The 21,001-nt window shown below is 38.2% G+C and overlaps 1 protein-coding gene across 1 annotated transcript in view; it reads left to right on the forward strand.

The window, feature by feature from the left end:
* The first annotated feature begins 2,145 nt into the window (after positions 1–2,145).
* The window catches only part of FMR1NB (FMR1 neighbor), a 28,551-nt gene continuing 9,695 nt past the window's right edge, over positions 2,146–21,001 (forward strand). Inside the window, exons 1-4 of the mRNA XM_074359698.1 lie at positions 2,146–2,495; positions 13,111–13,230; positions 16,440–16,580; positions 17,956–18,052. Coding sequence (XP_074215799.1) covers positions 2,186–2,495; positions 13,111–13,230; positions 16,440–16,580; positions 17,956–18,052 — 668 coding nt within the window. The 5' untranslated portion in view covers positions 2,146–2,185. The remainder of the gene's footprint in view (positions 2,496–13,110; positions 13,231–16,439; positions 16,581–17,955; positions 18,053–21,001) is intronic.

Consider the following 21,001-nt stretch of genomic DNA (forward strand, 5'->3'; position numbering starts at 1 on the left):
GCCAGAGCTGGAAAGAATCTTCACATTTGGGCTGTCCACAGGTCATAATTTGCAGAAGAGAAAGCTAAGGCCCAAAGAGCACAACCCCTGACATGGTAGAGAGCTGAATTCCTAACCCCCATGCTCTGCCTTAGTCCCCGAGCCCTCAGGGCAGCTGCGTGGTGCCTGGTTCTCCAATCATTTTCCACGAGTTCTGTGACGTGAACAAGGTTGTTTGTTAGGAGCCAGCTGTTCATGGGTTTCTGCATGTCCAGGGGAGCATTTGTCTAGTCTCTGACCCAATAGTCTTGCATCTTCTGCCAGCATTTATGAAACTGTGGCAGGCTGCCTGTTACACAGAAGTACAGTAAAATCTCAGACACTTCGCTGTTCCTCAGAGTTGAAGGCAGAAATTTCAGAAGCTGTTAATACAAGTGTCTTCTGGTCAAATTAGTTTTGGAAAAGCTGAGGCAAAAAAAAAAATTTAAAAAGGTAAAAGGAAAGAAAAATAGATTATTTTCCTGTCAGATCCTTTTTAAAAAAATTTAAGTATAGTTGATTTACAGTGTTGTGTTAATTTCTGGCATACAGCATAGCGATTCAGTTATATATATATTCTTTTCAGATACTTTTTCATTATAAATTATTACAAGCTATTGAATATAGTTCCCTATGCTATACAGAAGGACCTTATTGTTTATTTATTTTATATATAGTAATTTGTATCTGCTAACCCCCAACTCCTAATTTATCCCGACCCTCCTTCCCCTTTGGTAGCCATGTTTGTTTTCTATGTCTGTGAGTTTGTTTCTGTTTTGCAAATAAGTTCATTTGTGTCATTTTTTTAGCGTGCACATATAAGTGATATCATACAGTATTTGTCTTTCTCCCTGTCGGATCCTTTAATGAACTACAAAACATTATGAATTGCTCCTGGATGTGGGGGTAGGGTGGAGTGTGCTAAATTTCAAGAATTATTCACACAGGGAAACTTACTTCCTTCTTCCTCCTATGGAATGCTTATTAACATTGGAAAGAACAATAGAACAACAGAATACAATTAGTAGGAAACCATTTGGAAAGCCAGAGTAAAATGTAATAAGAATGATGGAAATGCAGTTGAGGAGGGGCAGTTTTCACATCCCTTGAAAGCTAAAATGAGGTGGACTAACAGGTGCTCCAGCATCACCTAAATGGTGCTTTTGCAGATGTGCCCAAACCAAGCTAATGGGATTTTGTCCAAGGGTCAGATTTTAGAGCCAAGAGGGGGCTTTGAGACAATGCCATCTTTCTCATTTTACACATGCAACACTGAGGCACAGCAGAAGGAAGGCACTTAGGACCACCCAATTCATTGGTGACAAATGATGGGAATAAAAATCTAAGTGTTCTGAGTCACTCTTTTGTGTTCCTTACACACTCTTTGCTCTCATATTGTGCTATTGTTTCATTTATTTGTAATTCAATCTTAAAGTCTCTGAAGGCAAATACTGTTTTGTTCCACTTAAAAGCTCCTACGACAGAGTAGCAACCTGTTGAACATCTACCATATTCACAATAGTCACCCTTACATCCGGTGCTGCCCATCACAACCTTCTGCCGCAATGGAGAAGCTCACTATTCGCACTGTCCCATATGGTCGCCTGAGCCATGTGTGGTTATTCAGTCCCTGATATGGTGCTACTGGGTCTGAAGAATCGATTACTTAATCCCGTGTAATTTTGATTAATTAAAATTTACACTTAAATAGCCACATTGGACAGCGCTGCAGTGACTACGTGTGGCTACAGTGGTGTCATAGGACTGAATATGAGGAGGAATTAGCAGCCAAGGCTGGGGTGTGAATTCCAGCGAGGCCTTATTTTTGATCGTGAGGAGCAGTCCCGCCATTGGCGCAGGGCCCCATTCATTTCACAACGTTTGACAAGCCCTAGAAGGGCCAGGCCTGGAGCGGGGGTGCCTGGGTACCCACCACCAGGCGGCGTTACAAAGGGGCGGGGCCTAAGCGCAGCACGAGGGCGGCACGTGCCACGAGGGGGGTGTCACGTGCCACGAGGGGGGTGTCACGTGCCACGAGGGGGGTGTCACGTGCCACGAGGCTGGTGCCACGAGGCTGGTGTCACGTCAGCATCACCGGCCCGGGGGATTCTGGGTTCTGGGCGGCCATCGGTGAGGTAGCGCCTCAGCGTGGTAGAAACCCTGAGCCATGCCTGCGGAGAGGAAGTCGTTGAGGGGGAGGACCCGGTCGAAGTCCCGGGGCCAGCGAGGGGCGCGCTACAGGCTGACCAACACCGAGGCGGGCTGCAGCGCGGAGAACCCGGCCACGGCGCCGCACCCCAGCGGCAGCAGCCCGGAGGACCAGGCCGTCATGGCGGCCGCGCCTCAGGCCGGCTGGCAGGCGCCTCTGCGCGGCCTCGGGGCTGAGACGCTCCACTGCTTGGTGAAGATGTGGGCCTACAGGCGCGTCGGGCTGCTGCTGCTCTGCATGCTGTTGCTGCTGTGCTACCTGAGTCCCGGTGAGTGTCTGCCCCGGGCCGCCGGGCCCGGGTCCCCTCGGGGAGGGCGGGGGGAGAGGGGTGAGGGCCGGCAGGGCGCCCGACTGCGCGGCCTCTGTGCTCGCCTCCTTTCCCGCTTTTCTGCCCAGGGCCGTTTGTCCCTGCCTCAGTGTGAAGTCCGACGACAGACTCCTCCCTCCTCTCCCTTCGGAAGCGCCTTCCCGCCCTCCCCTCCGTTCTCCTCAGAAAGCCCCTCCTTCCCTCCCCACTTTACCTCACAAAACCCTACCCCCGCCCTCGTCTTTTTAAAAAAAATGGAGGTGGAATTCTTGGAACTTAAAATTAACTATGTTGTGAACAATTCAGTGGCAGTTACTGTGTTTCAGCGTTGAGCAGCCACCACCTCTATCTAGTCACCCCGAATCCAAACCCACTCCCATTAAGAGTGTAGTTACTCCTCACTTCGCAGCCCCCGGCCCCTGCGGGTCTCCTTCCTGTCTCTCAGGGTTTCTTCTGGAGATTTTCTGTAATTGGGAACGTGCAGTATTTGTCCTGTGTGTGTGGTTTATTCTACTTGGCATAATGGTTTCGGGATGTAGGCATGCTGTAGCTTGTGCATTGGTACTTCATTCCTTTTTATGGCCGAATCCGGTTCTGTGGTATGAATACGCTGCATTTTGTTTATCCATGTATCAGTTGATGGGCATTTGGGTTGTTTCTTGGTTGTTGACTATTATAAGTACTGTTAATGTGAATATTCATATAGGAGTTTTTGTGTCAATGTATTTTCAGTTTTCTTGGGCATATCCGTAGGAGTGGAATTGCTGGGTGGTATGGGAATCCCATGTTGAACTGTTTGAGGAAGTCCCAAACTTTTCCCAAGAGGCGGAGCCATTTTATATTCCTACTGACAATGTATGAGAATCGCCGTTTCACGGACATTTGTTATCGCCCCTCCTCCTTTTGGTGATCGCCATCTTAGTGCGTGTGGAGTGGTATCTTATGGTGGTTTTCATGAGTATTTCCGTAATGATTAATGATGTTGAGTATCTTTTATGTGCTTTTGGGTATTTGTAGATCTTCTTTGCAGAAATGTCTATTCAAATCAAAATAATTTGACTATTTTAAACTGAATTGTTTATGGTTTTGTTATTGAGTTATAGGTCTTCTCTGAAAGGTCTTCCTCCCCTAGCCTCCTTTCACAAACTACTAAATCCCCTCACCAACTCACACAAATGCCCTTCTGTCCCTCCTGAGTGGCTTCCCTCCCCCATTTCTCCTAAGGCCTTTTCATTACCTCCCGTTGCAAAGGACTCATCTCCCTCACTTCACCACCCACGGTGCTAACCTCCATCACCTCCTCGCTTAAAGCTCTGCTACCTCTAACCTCATCTTACTTACCTCACCTCTCAAATTCCTTTCTCCATCACCTCCCTTCACAAAGACCTTTCCTTGCTCACTTCCTCTCACAAAGGCCTTCCCTTCTTTCATACTTGCCTTCCCTACCTCCTCTATCCTCACAATGGTTTCCCTTCTTCACCTCCTCCCTGAAAGGCCTCCTTCTCTCAAGTCCTGACGCAAATTAGGAACTTTCCTCTCCTCACATAGTGCTGAACTCCCCCACCTCCTGCCTCAAAGAACTTTCCTCCTTTACTTATGCTCACAAAGACCTTCCCTCTGTCACTTCACTTCACAAATCCCTTTCCTCTGTCACTCCCACAGCTGCCTTCCCTTCCTCACCACACTCCAAAAGTTCTTCTTAACTGTCAGTCAAGGTCCTTTCATTCTTCACCTCCCCACAGTGACTTTCCTTTGATTACCTTACAGGCCTTCTCTCCTCTCACTCAAAAGCCTTTCTTCCTTGTTTCACAGAGCCCTTTACTCCTCTCACTCAGGGTCTTCACTCCCTCACCTCCCTTTTAAAATGCCTTCGGTCTCTTATCTCACATTGTCCTTCTTTCTCTAACCTACCTTCACAAAGGCCTTCCCTTCCTCAGTCAAACTCCTTCCCTTCCCTTCCCTTCTTATGTACCCTCCTCGGGGCCTTTGCTCACCCTCCTCTCAGAGGCCTGCTTCAGCCCTACAGAGGCCCCCCCCCCCTTCTCTCCACTCACAGTTTCCTCCTCCCTCACCGCCCAAAGGTACTCTCTCCTTCCTCAGAAGTCTCCTCCTCCTGCTCAGTGGTCTTGCTGCCTCACTTTCCTCACTCGACGTCTTTCCCACCTCCTCCTCCAAATCTTTCTTACCTTCGACTCAGATATTTTCCATTCCCCACAGCCTTCTCTCCTTAGCTCCAAGAGAGCCTTCTCAAAAGGGCCTTCTCTACCTTAACCGCCCTTGGCTTGCCCCCTCCCGCCCCCTCCCAATGGTATTCTATCTCCTTGTCTGCATAAAGGCCTTGGGTTTCCCACAGTATTCCTCCCCACCTCAAGCTCCAGCTTCAAGCCTAAAGACCTTCCACCATCCCCACTTCTAATCTCAATGACTTCTCTCTCCCTGCCCTCCCCAGAGGCCTTCCATGTCCTCAACCAATGTCCTCCCACAAAGAAGGAGGTAAAAATTGGACAGAGGCATTGTAAGTAAAAGGAACAGGGACCACTATACACTATGTCACAATTGCTTGGGGATGAAATTGGACATTAAATAAAGTATATGTTATGCATTCTTTTATCAACTGTTTTAAATAAGTTAAATATGATTCCTGCCTTTTGAAAAATATTTTAATATATTTTTTAAATGATTGTTTATGAATCATTACTTCAAATTATTTTTTCGTATTATTCATCTAAAATACAAAGCATTTCTGCCTTACTTCTATTGTATTTATAAATGTTAGTTACAAATACAATTGAGAACCTTGCAAACTGAGTGCTTTTTTCATTCTCTGAAAAAGTAAGTTAAAAAGCGAAACTATAAATTGTACATTATTTTTGTTAGTCCCTGAGTTCATTTTCTACTTTTATTTTGAGTAGAACTTTTACAAAAAGAGAATACTGTTATTCAGTGTGATTTCTTTATTTCCATGAGAACTTTTTCCAATATAGGTTTAACATCTTTTCTCCTAAAATAATCCATGATTCATTCTTTATGTTGTCAGATTTCCCAGATTCCCAGGAGGTAATATGTGACTGGATGGATTAAATATAATTTTGCATTTAAAATGATTTAACTTAATTAATGTAAATAAATGCATTGTGTTATGGGTTGAATTGTGTCCCCTCACAATAAAGAAATGTTGGACTTTTAACCCCCAGTACCCTAGTACCTCAGAATGTGACCTTATTTGGAGATAAGGTCTTTATAGAGGTAATCAAGTTAAAGTGAGGTGGGCCCTAATGTGATATGAATGGTGTCCTTATAAAAAGAGGAAATTTGGACACAAAGATAGACATTCATAGTGGAAAGACTATATGATAGACACAGGGAGAAGACAGCCATCTACAAACCAAGGAGAGAGGCTTTCTCTCACAGTCCTCAGAAGGAACCAACCCTGTTGACATCTTGATTTTGGACTTCTAGCCTCCAGAACTGTTGAAACAATAAATTTCTTTTGTTTTTAGGCACCAGTTTATGGTGCTTTCTTGTAGTGACCCTAGCAAACTAATATACACTGAGGGGTAAAATAATTTGGTCATGGGCCTGGAGTATTATGGTGAAAGCAGGGCACATGGTCTGGGAGCTAAAATTTCCCTTCTTCTTCCTAGACAGACCCTTCTGAGTTCTCTTAGACTTAATGCCACCAAGGAGAATTGAGGTTGAGGGATCTGAAGTAACTCTGGGATAGCTCCAGGTTGTATTGTCATTTGGATGTTGCTTTTCAGGTTATTTTTATGCATAAGGCATATAGACTAGTGCCTGCAGGATGAAGAGACTAGCAGATTGGGGCTGGGAATTTGATTCCATCTCTTCCACCAATTCTTTGTAACCTATTGGGTCAGTCCTTATTGCATATCCTTTTTGGGGAGATTTAAAAATGAGAGAGAGAAATAAAGATTGACTAATAGGTGATATTTTCAGAATGCTTTAGCTCCATAGACAAAAACTGTACGATTAGTTTCTATATTATTATATTAGAATACTTCATTTATCAGTTATTCTGGGGAGTGTATGAGGCAGTGCATCTAGATGGACAGTCTGGTTGACTGCCTTGTACCACGCCAAGAACCAAACTTGGTCTTGCTTTAACCATTTGGGCATGTGGTGTAGTTGGAGGACCCCTGAGTTAGGAGACTTAAGTTGTCATGATTCTGTCACTGACTTGCTGCTTGACCTTTGATGAATCCTCTTGCCTCTTTAGGCTTTGGTTATCTTGTTGAAAAATTGAGGCGATGTCCCTAGAAAGGTGTTTCTCCTGCCTCAGTCATTTGTATGACACCTTCACAACTCCTGGTTGTCTTAATGCTACCTGTTAGTCATATTTTTCTTTAAAATTGCCTCACTTTTTTATATAAATGTATTTATTTTAAAAGGAAACTGTAGCATGATTATAAATGGAAAACTGGTCATATTTGCTATTAAGAGAATTATTTATAAAAATAAATATTCTGAAAACAACATACTATTCAATTTAAAATGATAAATAATAACAAGAAGTGGTGAAAGACATGTGACAAAATATTTACCCTTTTTATGTTGTGCTAAGTGCTTTGTATATGATGTCATTTAATACTTAAAAATTCTTAAAAATAAATACTATCCCCATTTTGCAGATGAATAACTTGAGGCAAAGATAAGTTTACGACTTGCACAAGTTCTCCAACTAGTATATGGCAGAGCCAGGATGCAAATTCAGGGCTATTTGGGGCCAAGGCCCAGAAAAGACTGCAGCATAGGTAGACCCTCAACTTACTAAAGTTGCAGCAGAATCCTCTTCAACCTGATACCATTAGCTATCACTGTTCACATTCTGTCTCTTCATCCTTTAGTCTAGCTCCTCATCTGAGAGACCTCGCTGCAGAGCAGACCTGGCAACATAATTTGCAAAATAAAAATGTGTGGTCCCTTGTTCAAAGTTTATTATGAATTTCAAGGCAATAGCAGAACATTAAACCAAGTGTGAGATCTTTCTAAGAGCCAAGTTTTGTAGACCGTACAGGTCACATGCCATGAAGCGTGCAGCTTTGAGTCTGTTGTATTTTTCCTTTGAAATGTAGTTAGATTTTCAGGGGGTTTTCTTGGTAAGAGGGAAATTAAAAAATAAAAATTCTTTGTGACAGGGAAACATAATTGGTTCTTTACCATTTCTTGCTGCCATTTAGGGAGGCTGGTTCCTAATCTTTTATTTGCTGAGCTCGTTAATGAATGTACAGATGCAAATTAGAAGCATAGAGGATGGAATTATTCTGCATGTGAAAAACGATGGGGGAAGGGAAAGAGACTGATACTCAGTAGGGTGGAGAGGAAGACTCAGAAGACCTGGGCACTGGCTGATGGGAGATTTTGGAGAGAGGAAAGGAGAAGGGAAAGGACCTTTGCTTCTAGGGATGAAAGAACAGGGCTGTCCAGGGGGATTTTATAAAGGTTTGCCATATGGTGAGTGATGTCAACCTTGTTTGGTGTCATGGTAGTTTTGATACACTAGTCGTATATATTTTTCTACTTTTATGATAAATGCAGTAAATAGCAAAGATTAAATACATTTATAAATGTTCAACTGTGTTCCACCTAAAATCAACTCATATAATGCTGATGGTACACCATACTTAGGAAATAGTGCTCAAGTTAATTTATAAATAACTGTCTTTCAGATAGGAAAGAAACCAGTGGCAGAGAACAGGTTAAACATGCTGGAGGCTTTTGGTTTAGGCTGCCACTAATGGTGCTTATCTGAGAAAATGTTTAATTGCCTTCTCCTTTTCAAGTGCTTGTTGAAATGACCAAATGATCTATAATGGTTGAAAACCCAGAGAACCCAGAAGGGTGCTATCATCACTGATATGCCAGAAATTTGGAGGGATTTCAGAAAGATAGAAAGAAGGCCAGGGGAGACACTACTGAGAAAAGTTGCAGCAACCTGTGTTTCACCTCAACTAAAGCCAAGCCTGTCTGGAGGGTCCAGAGGCCCGGGTACTCTGAATTGGAGATTAATATCCATCCTAGAGGGACTCCAGAGAGCACAACCCCTGCAGAAGATAAACTCGTGTTGAAACTCAGGCCACAGTGTGCTATTGCCAGCCAACACTTCCTTCAGATGGCGTGTTGACAAGGACAGTCAGTTGTGGAAGGAGGGCACTGAGTGAACAAATGTCAGTACAGAACACAGGTCCTGTCAAAGGCTGCTTCCAACTGTAGCTCCTTTTCTGTATAGTATAGGGCAATGAGTCCTCTAATCTGGCAAAGTATGGCTGGTAATATTAATCTCATTTCTTGTCCCTTGTGCTGGAAGCACTCTTTTAAGCCACTTGTGTGGCTGACTTCTAATCTTTTTTTTTTAAGCTGAAGTATGATCTCGGAAAAGTCACCCCCTATATAAAGTAGGACCCTTACCTTATACTGTGTTGGTATGGTATCAACAACTTTCTTCATAGCACCCATTACAATTTGTAATTATTTCATTTGTTAGTTTACATCTTTTTGGCTATTTTCTCCACTGTATTGTAAGTTCTATGAGGGCAGGAAGCTTATCTAATTTATTCACTGATGTGTCTCCAAAACCTAGAATATAGTAGACATTAAATACATATTTGTTGAATGAGTAGGAGTTAGGAGAAAATAAACAGGACAAAATGGGTTATTTTTAATATTGTCAAGATATGTAATATACAGCAAACATGAAGCTGTAATGAATGAACATTTATGCATAGTGTTGAAATATATAAAACAAATGGTTTTACAAATTCAGGTAGAAATGGACAAATCCATGGTCATAATGGGAGACTGTGATACATGTATTTTAGTCCTTGGCAGAAAAAATAAAGATATTGACCATTTGAATAATACAAGTTATCTTGATTTAACATGTATAATGAAGTTCATAGTCTTATAATAAAGTACCCTACAGGCTGAGAATGCACATTGTGCATTGGAAGTATATGTGCATGGAATTTGGTCTCATTAAAATAAGAAGGGAATATTACCATTGACATAAAAGAGATTTAAAAATTATAAGTGAATATTCTTATGATTCCATCCTGATAATTATTTTGTAAGCAAATGATTTCCTAGAAAAACTAAAATAAAAATTGACTCAGGAGCATGAAGAAGTAAAAAGTTTTAGGGAACTATACCCCTCCACGGTGTACAGACTCAGACTATTTATGGATGAGTTTTCCCAAACCGTTAATGGAGCAAATATTTCCTGTGCTGTTTAAACTGTTTCAGTATAGAAAAAAGATGAGAAGCTTCCCAGATTATTTTATAACTCTCATGCCAAAACCTACAGAGATAGCAAACAAAAGAAAACTGCAGACACACTTGACTTAGGAATGTTGATCCACAAGTTCTGCATAAAGCATTAGCACTTGTGGACTTTATTTCAGGGATATAAGAATATTTTAATGTTGGAAAATGTATTAATATTTAACAATTAAGAGGCAGAGGAAAGTATGATCATGGCAGTAAATATTAAAAGCATTTGATAAAATCCCATTTCCATTATCGCTTGAAAATAAAACAAAATAACAACAGAAAACTTGTAGTAAACTAGGACTAGAGGAATACATCCTTAATTTAATAAATGATAAAACACTAGTGCATTCCTGTTAAAGTCAGAATTGTTTCAAGAATGCCCATTATCATAGCTATTAATCAACATAGTTTCAGAAGTTCTAGGTAATGCAATGAGAGAAGAAAAAGAGATGAACTGTAAATAATAGAAAGAAAGGTGACAGAACCATCTATACTTAGTGATATCATGGTTGTATAGATCTGGAGTGAAACTGAAGAACATTGAGAGCTACCAAGAGTCAAATAAAGTAATAAGTTAGAAAATACATGAACCAAAATCAGTAGCTTTTTTACGTACCAGCCTTAAGCAGCTAGAAAATGTGGTGAAATTAATTGTATTCACATGACAACAAAGTTTATATGAATATGGGAATATATGGGAATAAGTGTAATAAGAAAGGTAGAGGACCTATATGAATGCAGCTATAAACCTTACTCAGGGAGATAAAAGGAGACTTGAATGAGTGGAGAAGCAGACCTATTCTTGGGTGAGATAGTTTTGTACTGTTATCAGTTCCCTCCAAATGAGTCTACATTTAAGTGAATTCATGCCTAGCCAATGAGGCACACAATAAATGTTTTTTGAATGAACTTAAATAAGTAAACATAATTACCATAAAATTTTGTTAGGATTTTTTAATTTGACAAAGTGATTCTGAGCTTCATCTAAAACATTTTTCAGAGTTGAGAATAAAAGTTTGATAATGAGGACTAATGAAAGGATTGCCAGATAAGTTACTAAAACATATAATGATATAAATTATAAGACTGGTATTGGTGCATGAGCAGATAGATTAGTGGAACAGAATAGAAAGTCAAGAAAACAGGTCTATGACTAAGGACTTAGAATATGATAGTGTTGCCATAAGTAGAAAAGGATGGATTTAATAGATGGTATTAAGAGAACAGGAAAAAATGTTACCCTACTTCAAAACATACTCCAAAATACATTTGAAGTGGATTAAATATTTAAATTTAAAAAGTGAAGCTATAAAAGTGTTAGAAGGAAATACTAGAATGTAGAATACTGACGACTGAAAAAATACATAACCTAAAATTTGAGAATTATGTTTTATTTGGCAGACTTACTGAGGACTTAAGCCTGGAATATATAGCCTCTCACATAGATCTGAGGGACTGTTGCAAAGAGGCAAGGGAGGAGCCAGGATATATAGGAGTTAAAAACTCCCCAGGTAGTCAAACATCAAAAGATTACTGTTAATTAAAGAAAAATCAGACATCTCAAGTTAATGAATTTAGTGCTTCTCTATATATGGGAAGATGCAAGAGTCTGGGTTTATTGAAATTATCCCTCTGATATGCATCTTAACTTTCTAGGGCCAGTATCCTTCTTTTCTCCATCCTGAATCTCCTTGGGGTGCACCTTCTGTGGCGGCTGCAGGGCCTAATGACTTGGTTGGCCGCAACATCCTTTGTTTACTGAAATGGCAGGTGACATTCTAAGTCCACAGTGTCTTTTTACACATGACCTGAAAGGCAGAAACAGTAAAGGAACAGATTGATACATTTGCTTATGTAAAACTTTTAAAACTTTTGAACTTCCCAAAACATCATAAAAAATATAAATACTGCCTTGAAAAATATTTGCAACATATGTAGCAAATTAAGGGTTAAGTTCTTTACTACACAACAAATATATGAAAGAGGTAAACTCACTGATAACTAAAGATGGGAATTAAAACAAAAGAGATACCATTATTTTGGCCATCAAACTGGCAAACAACAACAAAAAGGTGAGGGTCTAAGGCTATTGGCAATTGCCTGCACTGCTGCTAGATGTACACCTTGGGGCAGCCTTACTGGAGGGTGATGTAGCTAAGGTCAAGAACTATTCCTTAAGAATTTATCCTAAGGAATTTTTCATAAATGTCTACAATATATAGCTTCAGTGATAATCATTGCAGAATTCTTTATTTTTTTCTTTTTCTTTTTTTATTGAAGTGTCATTGATATCTAACATATTAGTTTCAGGTGTACAACATGATGATTTGATATTTATATAATGAAATCACAGTAAGTCTAATTAACATCTGTCACCATATACAGTTACAAAATGTTTTTTCTTGTGATGAGAACATTTTAAGATTTACTCTCTTAGCAGTTTTCAAATACGCAGTACATTATATTCCAGGACTTATTTATTTGATAACTGCAAATTTGTACCTTTTCACCCATTTCTCCCTCCCCTACCCCCACCCCCTGCCTCTAATAACTACCAATCTGTTTTCTGTATCTATGAGTTCTAGTCAGTGTTCTTTATAATATCAATAAATTGTAAACAACCTAAATGTCTTTCTGTGGGGGGTTGTTAACTCATTTATAATAGAGCCATATAATGGGATACTGTGAAGTTATCAAAGATAGTGTTGGAAAATGTTTAATAATACGGATAAATCCATGTTATGGGAATGAACATGGATATCTTCTCCTCTTATACATGAGGGAATCATGCAGATAAAATTAAAAGCAGGTTGTTTTGAAGTAGTGAGGAAGAATAAGGAAGGTTTACAGTGTCTAAGGCCTTGATTTTTATCAGTAAATAAAGAAGCCAACATATTTGCCAAGAGTTCTTATGATGGGGTCTGATTTAGTTGGAATACACAGTTTCCAAGTTGTTAATTGATTGAGCCTCTGAATGCCAAGACCGTCATAGGCCAGTTCAGTATTGTAAATTAGTTTACAGCACAACAATGAGATATGTCAATCTATAGCTTAAGCATTTTAAAATTTATTTTTAATTTCTTTAAACTTACGACCCAGTTTTTCAGTTTCACAGCAGAAACACATTCTGATTATTAGTTGTACCTAAGTTGTTATGAGTTTTAAGTATAATGTCTGTTAGCTTTTAGACTTTCCATATTTAATTTAAGCAAAGGTAATTACTTTTAAAAGGTCATAGAAAGTGATAAATGCCTTATATGCTGGGATTAATAATTTCACTTTTCTTAAGGGTTCTTGAATTCATTGTCTCCAAGCAAGTCTATTCTGTGGAGCAATGAAACTGCTAATGGACAATCTCTGGAAAAAACTTCTGTCTGGGGAGCTGTGTTTAGTTTTTTCTTTCCAACAAGTAAGTTCCTGTTTGATTTTATTCCTCCCAATGTCCTTGTTTTGAAAACAATAGTTAGATATTTAGGAGGTAGTGTGATCTATTGGTATTGGGGTGAGACAAACCTGAGTTTTAATACTGACTCTGCCTTTTGCTTTAGGCAAGATAACCTCTGAACTTCAATGTCTTCATGTTTAAAATGAAAATATTTACCAGAAAGAATTGTGAGAATGAACTGAGCCAGTGTTTTAAGGCATTCTGTAAATGTTTGTTACTCTTTATAGAATACTTTTACTTCATAAATCTCTAAACCTTTCAGAATTTACCTTAATGACATCACTTGAAATTTAGTCACTGACCCAGTATTGTGAAATAAATGCCTTCTGTGGCATTAACCAGAGTACTGTGTAGCTCTAATGTTATGGAATATACCAGATGTTTTCCCATCTGCTTTAATGATAAAAAGCTCAGGTTTCAAGTCACATCATCTTTGTCTTTTTGTGATTCTGTATATAATGTGTTTATCAAGCACATGATGGCCCCTGAGATTATTAACCACAAATAAACACATTTCATTTTGTACAGCATGTGGTGTCCTTTCAAGGAGAAGGTTCAAAGAAATTGACATATGTGAATTACAAAGATGAAGCTTTTATTAAAAATCATGCAGAATTTATTCTTACAAAATTTGATGTACATATATAAGCACAAAATTATATTCACTGTTTAATTCCAGACTCTACCACTGAATTCTTCTGTGACCTTGTATGAATCTCTTCATGTTTCTATATACAGGATTCGTCAAGTACAAAACAAACATTTATAATACCTACTACCATTGGGAAGAGCAAAAAAAAAAAAAAAACCTCTATAAATAATCTATTTAAAAATACCTCCATGGTCAAATTGAGTGGAGAAAGAGAAATCTGATAAGGTAGTATTTTGTGAAGCTAAAAGAATGGTTTACTGAGTGCTGGAGTTGGTCATAAACAACAACTGATGATTTAAGCTTTAGAGCTTAAGAAGATAGCAGATGTAAACTGTCCCATAGTTACCTATAACAACTACATCATACAAACACTGAAGCCACCTTTAAAGATAGTCTAGATAAGATATCTGCATTTCTGAAATACTTTTCCAACCTGGTGCAGTAAGTTGAGTCAAAAATCAATTTATGAAATGACGTTTTTACCCAACAAAATCAAACTGTTCCATTTTAAGAGAAACATCTCACCTAGGTTGATTCAAATCTTTCAAAACAGTGATTAAATATTTATAAAATGTATATACTGTATTCTTTGAAAAGAATAACTACAAGTTCATAAAATGTGAAGTACTTTTAACCAATTTATTTCTTCCCCTGTATAATTTAAAATGAATACTCTTCCCACTTAAGCACTAAAAAAAAAAAAAAAAAAAAGACTGTCCTCATGTCATTAGGCTTTTATTAGTAACAGATTCATCTCTTGCAGATGAAAATGGTAACCTGAGACAGATTGGCAGGGAAGCTTGAGAGGTCACATGATCCTTCTTCCTCTGGACAAAATTATATACTTAAATCTGATAAAAATTGTTCTACCCTTTTTATTCTTCATAATTACAAGTGTCTCTTAGTAATTTGAATCTGAAAGTTAATTTTAGTATTCGGCATAAAGTCTACCAGATGCAATTTAAGTGTAAAATAACAGAAGCCCAGCATTAGAAGGGACCTTAGTGATCATGTAGTTCGGTCTCTCGTATGATTTAAAATGTTTTGTATGATTTTTCATTCCTGGAAAGTGGTCTTTGAACAATACCAGTAATGAGGAACTTAGCACATAGGAAGAAGTTCATCTGATCTCTGACCAGGCCCTGACAATTGTCACCCTTTTCTGAGTGTATGATGTCCAGGACTGAACATGGTATTCCAGATGCAGTCCAACCTGGAGAGGAGAGTCGCTCTGGGCCTGGCAGAATTGAAGAACAGATTGCTTAGAGTGTAACAACAAAGTAGGCTAAGCTCTCACATGTCTAAAATGTTTGGGAAATGAATATCCAGGCCAACTGGTAATGCATTAAATTTGTGACCTTGCACAAGTTACTTTGATCCTTTATTTCTTCATTTTAAAAATGGAGGTTATAAACTAATTTTGAGAGTTTGTTGTGAAAATTAGAAATAATGTGTGTAATGCAGGGTACCTGGCCCAAACAGGTGACTAATGAATGGTAGCTGTTATTATTTTTACCTTAGCTTCAGGGATTGCCAATCTTTAAAGAAGAGGAATATAATAAAATATACCAAGAGGTAAAAATACGCTTATACCCATTATATTGTTCTTTGCTGATGCTGAAGTATTTTAAAGTGATCATAAAACATCATTTAATTACTTTTCTAAGTCTGTAGTTGTTGGTAGTATTGGAGGTTGAACTGAATCTATGCTGTCCTTAAGCCATACTGTAGAGGTTTTCTTTTTGAATAAAAATCTGTTATCTGCCTTTTTTGTTGCCATTTGTTTCTCATATAAAGCATAATGTTTTAAAAATCAGCTATATGAGCTTGTGAATCTTACAGATTCAAATATGTATGAATTTATTGCAGTTGCATGAACCTTGGCATTCATGCCATAAATCATTGCCTATTCAAAATTATAGAGTCATAACTTAAGGCCAAAAGGAAGAATCTTAAAACATATTGCAGTGCGAGTATGATAAGTGTTCACAAAAAGTAGGTCAATACCAGTAGTATCACTTACTTTACTCTCTAGCAGTGAACTGTGTGAATTTTACTTGCATTCATTTTCACTGATGGATTCAATGTGTTTCCTGTAGCTTAGTAAAATTGAGAGAAAGGATATCTGTGGCATTACTTTAACAAGGTCTTAGTTTTAAGGGCATTTGGCCTGTTCTTGTTATTTAGCCCCTTCTGTGTTATATTTGTATCACTATTACTCAGCTTATGTTTATAGTCATTTTAAAACTACCTTACCAATGATTTGTTAACAATTTTTATTTTTCTGCAGTTCATCTAGGATTGAAAATGTGATGTTAAATAACTTTGTGTTAATTTTTACTTTAACTCTTATTTTTTCAGCATTCATTACTGTTTGTATATGTCATTCAATTTTTTCTTTTAATGTACCAGTTAAAGTGTTTGCTTTTCTTTCTTTTTTCTGTCTTGCAGCAATTATTTAATTAGGGAAAGTGGTTATTAACCATGCTGAATTCTCTTTCTTGCATTTTGTTTCTAAAAGCATGCATTCCAAAGGAGAATCAGGTGGTGAAGCCTTGCAATCGGCTGCGAGATTTTAATGAGAGTGAATGTTTGAGAAATAAATGCTGTTATTCGTCAGTCAAGACCAGTAACTTCACCTGTTTTGCCCCACTAAAAGATAGTAAGTTCATCTTCTTATACTTATTATATTCCTATTTAAAAAATTAAATAAACAGGTCACAATAGCATAAGTTAAATTTGAATCTCTCAGCTTGACACTTAAAGGAAGCTCCCAGCCCTAGAGCAGTGCCGTCTATATAAAGTCCTGAGGTGGTCGGGCCTCTATTCATAAGCCCTTTCTGCTTAGCGCGTAGATGTGACTATGGCAGTTTGAAGTTAGTCTCATCTTTTCTTTTTGCTTTAGTCACTGTCTTGGCCCATAGATTCCAGGCTTTATGAGATGTAACTCTCAGTGCCTGGGAGAAGATACCAGTGAGGCATGTCCTCGCTTCCTTGTTTCTTCCCACCTTCTCTTCCTGAGTAGAATTCTTCTCACTTATCTTTAGCATCTCAGTATGTAACAGTAGATGTGAATGTTTCTTGTTAAGGTCTGTTTATTAGTTCCTCTCTTTGTTCTTTTGTTTTTGAGTTAGGTTCTTCTCTTAATATTTTTTTTTTTTTACAATGTTTTGAGCACTACACCATCTGTTTTTGCTCCTTCATTTGGATGGTGGGGACATATTACCAGTTGGTCCCTTGATGGATGTATTTGATATGATTAAACACTAACAAATGCTACAAAAAGGATGCATGCAAAACAGTGTCTTAGGTTAATATAGTCCCTATTCAATTTACAGCTCTTTGTTGAACATCTAGTATTAATAATGGAAACTGAAACCTGATCATGAATATAGTATTACAGTTTTAACACTGCCACATGGTGTTTATAATTCATTCATCAGTTTAGTCTTTATATTATGTGTGAAGAGACATTTGGTTCTTGTAGAGAAAAAAATTGAACCGTGACTTAGAACTCCCCAATCATATTAGAATGCATTTCTGAATGAATATAAGAATAAAACATACTTACTCACCTGCAAATTCTTTATTTCTCATTTAGTATAATGTTTTATAATTTGGAAGCAGACATTTAAGAAGCCATTCCTTTATCAAGTTAACTATTCATAGATTAATTCACTCCCTGAGTATCCTGGGATATATAACATATGGCCAAGGAAAAAACATGCTGAGGCCATAGGAAGAAACATATATAGTATCAGTTGTAATAATCTGTTAACAAAAACAGTAAAATCATTTTGTTAAGGCTTCCATTGGGGAGAACATACTTCAAGTGTAAGTAACCTTTAGTTGTATTTCAAGAACATTTCATTAATTCCTGCTCCTTACAGGGTACCAAGGATTTACCTGTCGTATAGAAATACCTCCTTATTTTACTTTATTAACCGATAGTTTTTTTATAAATACTTTATGAAAGAGCTCAGATTTGCTTCTCTAGCTTAAGTCATAAAAGTAACAGGATATCATTAAACCACCAGAGCCTACGCAGATGTTCCGGATGTTTGGGTTTGTTGTGATCAGCATAATCAGCCTGGGATGTCTGCCCATTTATTGCTGCTCTTTTTGCCGGAGGAGGTAGGCAAACATAAACTTTTATTTGCTGATTGCTGAGTATACGTGGATATTTCTGTGTAGACACATTTATTCATAGCTCCAAAAACACAGGGATTATGTTTGGGTCCTTTTTGTATAAAAGAAGGTAGCTTGGAAAAATCTAAAGGAAGAGTTACCATAATATTTCTTCAATGCATGTTATTTTAATTTTTAATAAATTTAAGACATCCTCTTGCATAGTCTGTACATTCCCTCATCAAACAAAATCCCAATTGGAAGGAAAAATAAATCAGCGAGCTGAGGGTGTGTGGGGTGGAGGTTGTTACTGACTTCAAATCAGAAAGATTCCCAGAAGTGTTAGACCCCAGCTAGTAGATGGTCATCTACTATTGAGTCTTAGAGCCTTGGTCTGTCTTCAAGCCAGTTTGTATCGGATTTCTTATTAACAATTTATATAAAATCCCAGTGGGCTGTTGGCATGATGTTTGTAAGTTTTTTTATTATTATTATTTTAATAGCTCCCTGCTTACTGGGACAGGATGGGTGTGGAGGTAGAGAGCAGGGCCAGAACTAGGGTGGGGTGAGTTAAGTACTCACTCTCAGGTTGGTGCAAGTGCAGGGTCGGCACTAGCACAACCCTGAGAGTAAGTACCTCCTTGAACTCTCTGGTAAAGAAAAGGTGCCTGTTGAAGATTAAGCATCTTTAATATTTTTATTTGAGTTAATAAGAAAGTGGTATTTTAATTTCCAAGACATTATTTAGATTTCACTGGAAGATTTAGACTATACTAACATGTTATCTTCTTTTCCATAAGGATCATTAAGTCTTTTTTTTTCTTTTTTGTACCTTTTTCTTGAGTCTGATGACTTTGTCATGTTCATCGTTGTATTTTCAGTTCATAACAAGGTGCTTCACATATAGTGGATACTCAATATATATTTGTTGAATAAATGAATAGTTGAAAGAATATAGAAATACAGTGGATAGAGTTGGCTAGCCTGGTAGGCAGTCCTATAGCGATTTAAACTTTCTCATTGCTTACATCACTTTCTCAGACCATTTTGAAGACTCTGTTGGGTCACAGCCTTTCAATTCTTCCAGTCTGCATGTAACTGTCAATTGTTTTCTGAGTTTTCACTTAGTTTCCTATAATGAGGGAGTAATCTCTATTCCTAGGCCTCTTTCTTTTCTTTCTTTTCCCAGGTGAATGGGAATACGAGTAGAATTTTTGACTCTTCCTTCTTTCTCCCAGAGCTTGATTTCATATAAAAGATAACCCATGAATAAAAATGAAATGTTACCTCTGTAGTTCCCCGCTCTACCAGCTGAGCTTTTGAAGGGTGTGAAAATGAAATGTAATTTGCTAGAAATTTGTGGCTAGTATTATGGCATGCAATTTAGAGTGTCTGGTATAATAGGCCTGGTGTAATAATTTCATTATGGCCCCTCTGTTGTGCCTCTGCCAAGAAGTTTTATGGGAATATTCAGGTACACTGGGTTTTTCTCTAAAATGAATTCCCGAGGATTATCCCTTGATAAGAATGTATTTTCTTCTTTCTACGTAATAGAAAATGCTTGAGACTTGAACAATGTGAATAGTATATATATTGGACACCATAAATTTTGGTTTACTATGATTTATTTATGTGTTTATTTATATTTACTTACTTTGCTATTTTGTGTAAGAGTGGTATTTTCCTTCAGTCATCCTGAGCTGTTTGTTGTAACCTCAGAGCAGCTGTTGGCTTCAGCTTGCTGCTTACCTGAATTTCTAGGAACAATAGATGGTTGAGGGTGGATGTGGCACTGTCAGCTTTTCCTAGTAAGCTGATTTTAGAGGCAAGGGGAATAATTGTGTTGGAACGAAGATTCTATCCTTGATACCAAACAAAGAGTTTAAGTGGAGGCCAAAACCTGTTACACCCCCCTTTTTTGTGGGGAGGGGAGGTAATTAGGTTTGTTTATTTATTTATTTTTAGAAGAGGTACTGGGGATTGAACCTAGGACTTCATGCATGCTAAGCATGCACTCTTCCACTTGAGCTATACCCTCCCCAGCTTAAACCCCCCTTTTGGGGGGGGCAGGGTATCTCTTTAGAGCTATCCCCTTCACTCACTTTCTGTTCTCCATTTCAAAGAATAAAGAGAGAGATAAAATATTACAGTAGGTAAAATAAGTAATCCCATAAAAGGGAAATAGATGCTGCAGTAAAATCAATGTGTACTGGTTTAGAAAAAAGAAAAGAAGCCAAACACAGTTGTTTGTCTAAATCAGGGGGACCTAAAGTCAAATGTAGATCTACAGTAACATGATCTGGGCCTCTTTGTTGGAAGAACACTTGAGGCATTGAAAGATACTCTTAAGCTCCTCCTCCTGTTTGGATCCTTTCCTATACATTAAATATACATTCCTTCAGGAAAAAGCTGTTGTAGCTCTCCTTTTTTGACCTTCAGTCTTAAGCCAAAACAAATGATGTTTTGACATTCCTCAACTCCTGCAGTTTGGACAGTGCCTTGTATTTACAGGTCACCTAGGGAGCTAAAAACTGGCAAAAGTTGGAGGGATGAAAAATGAGAAATAATACGAGTAGGGGGAAGAAACAAAAACAGTTTAGGTGAAGACGATAATCACTTTCCAGAGACAAATGCATTTTATTCTTTTAGTGCCTAATTCATGCTTTCTACAGTTGAGCATATTTAGTCACTATTTGCTTGTACTAGATATTGTGCAGGATACAGAAATGTGTAAGAAATAGGCTCCGGTTTTAAGGAGCTTAAATCTACCTTAAAATAAATCCCAAGCATGACATATTAAGTAACAGTATAAGATGGAATATAGGACTAAAATGAGTGGTGGCAATAGCTTATAAAAGTTCTGAGGCAATGGGGATCAGGTTGAATGGGAGAGGGCAGAATGGGCTCCATGGTGGAGGTGCTATTTGAGCTGAGTTTTGAAGGGAGGGCAAGATT

The sequence above is a fragment of the Camelus bactrianus genome, chromosome X, assembly GCF_048773025.1.
Source record: "Camelus bactrianus isolate YW-2024 breed Bactrian camel chromosome X, ASM4877302v1, whole genome shotgun sequence".
In the NCBI taxonomy this organism is placed as follows: domain Eukaryota; kingdom Metazoa; phylum Chordata; class Mammalia; order Artiodactyla; family Camelidae; genus Camelus; species Camelus bactrianus.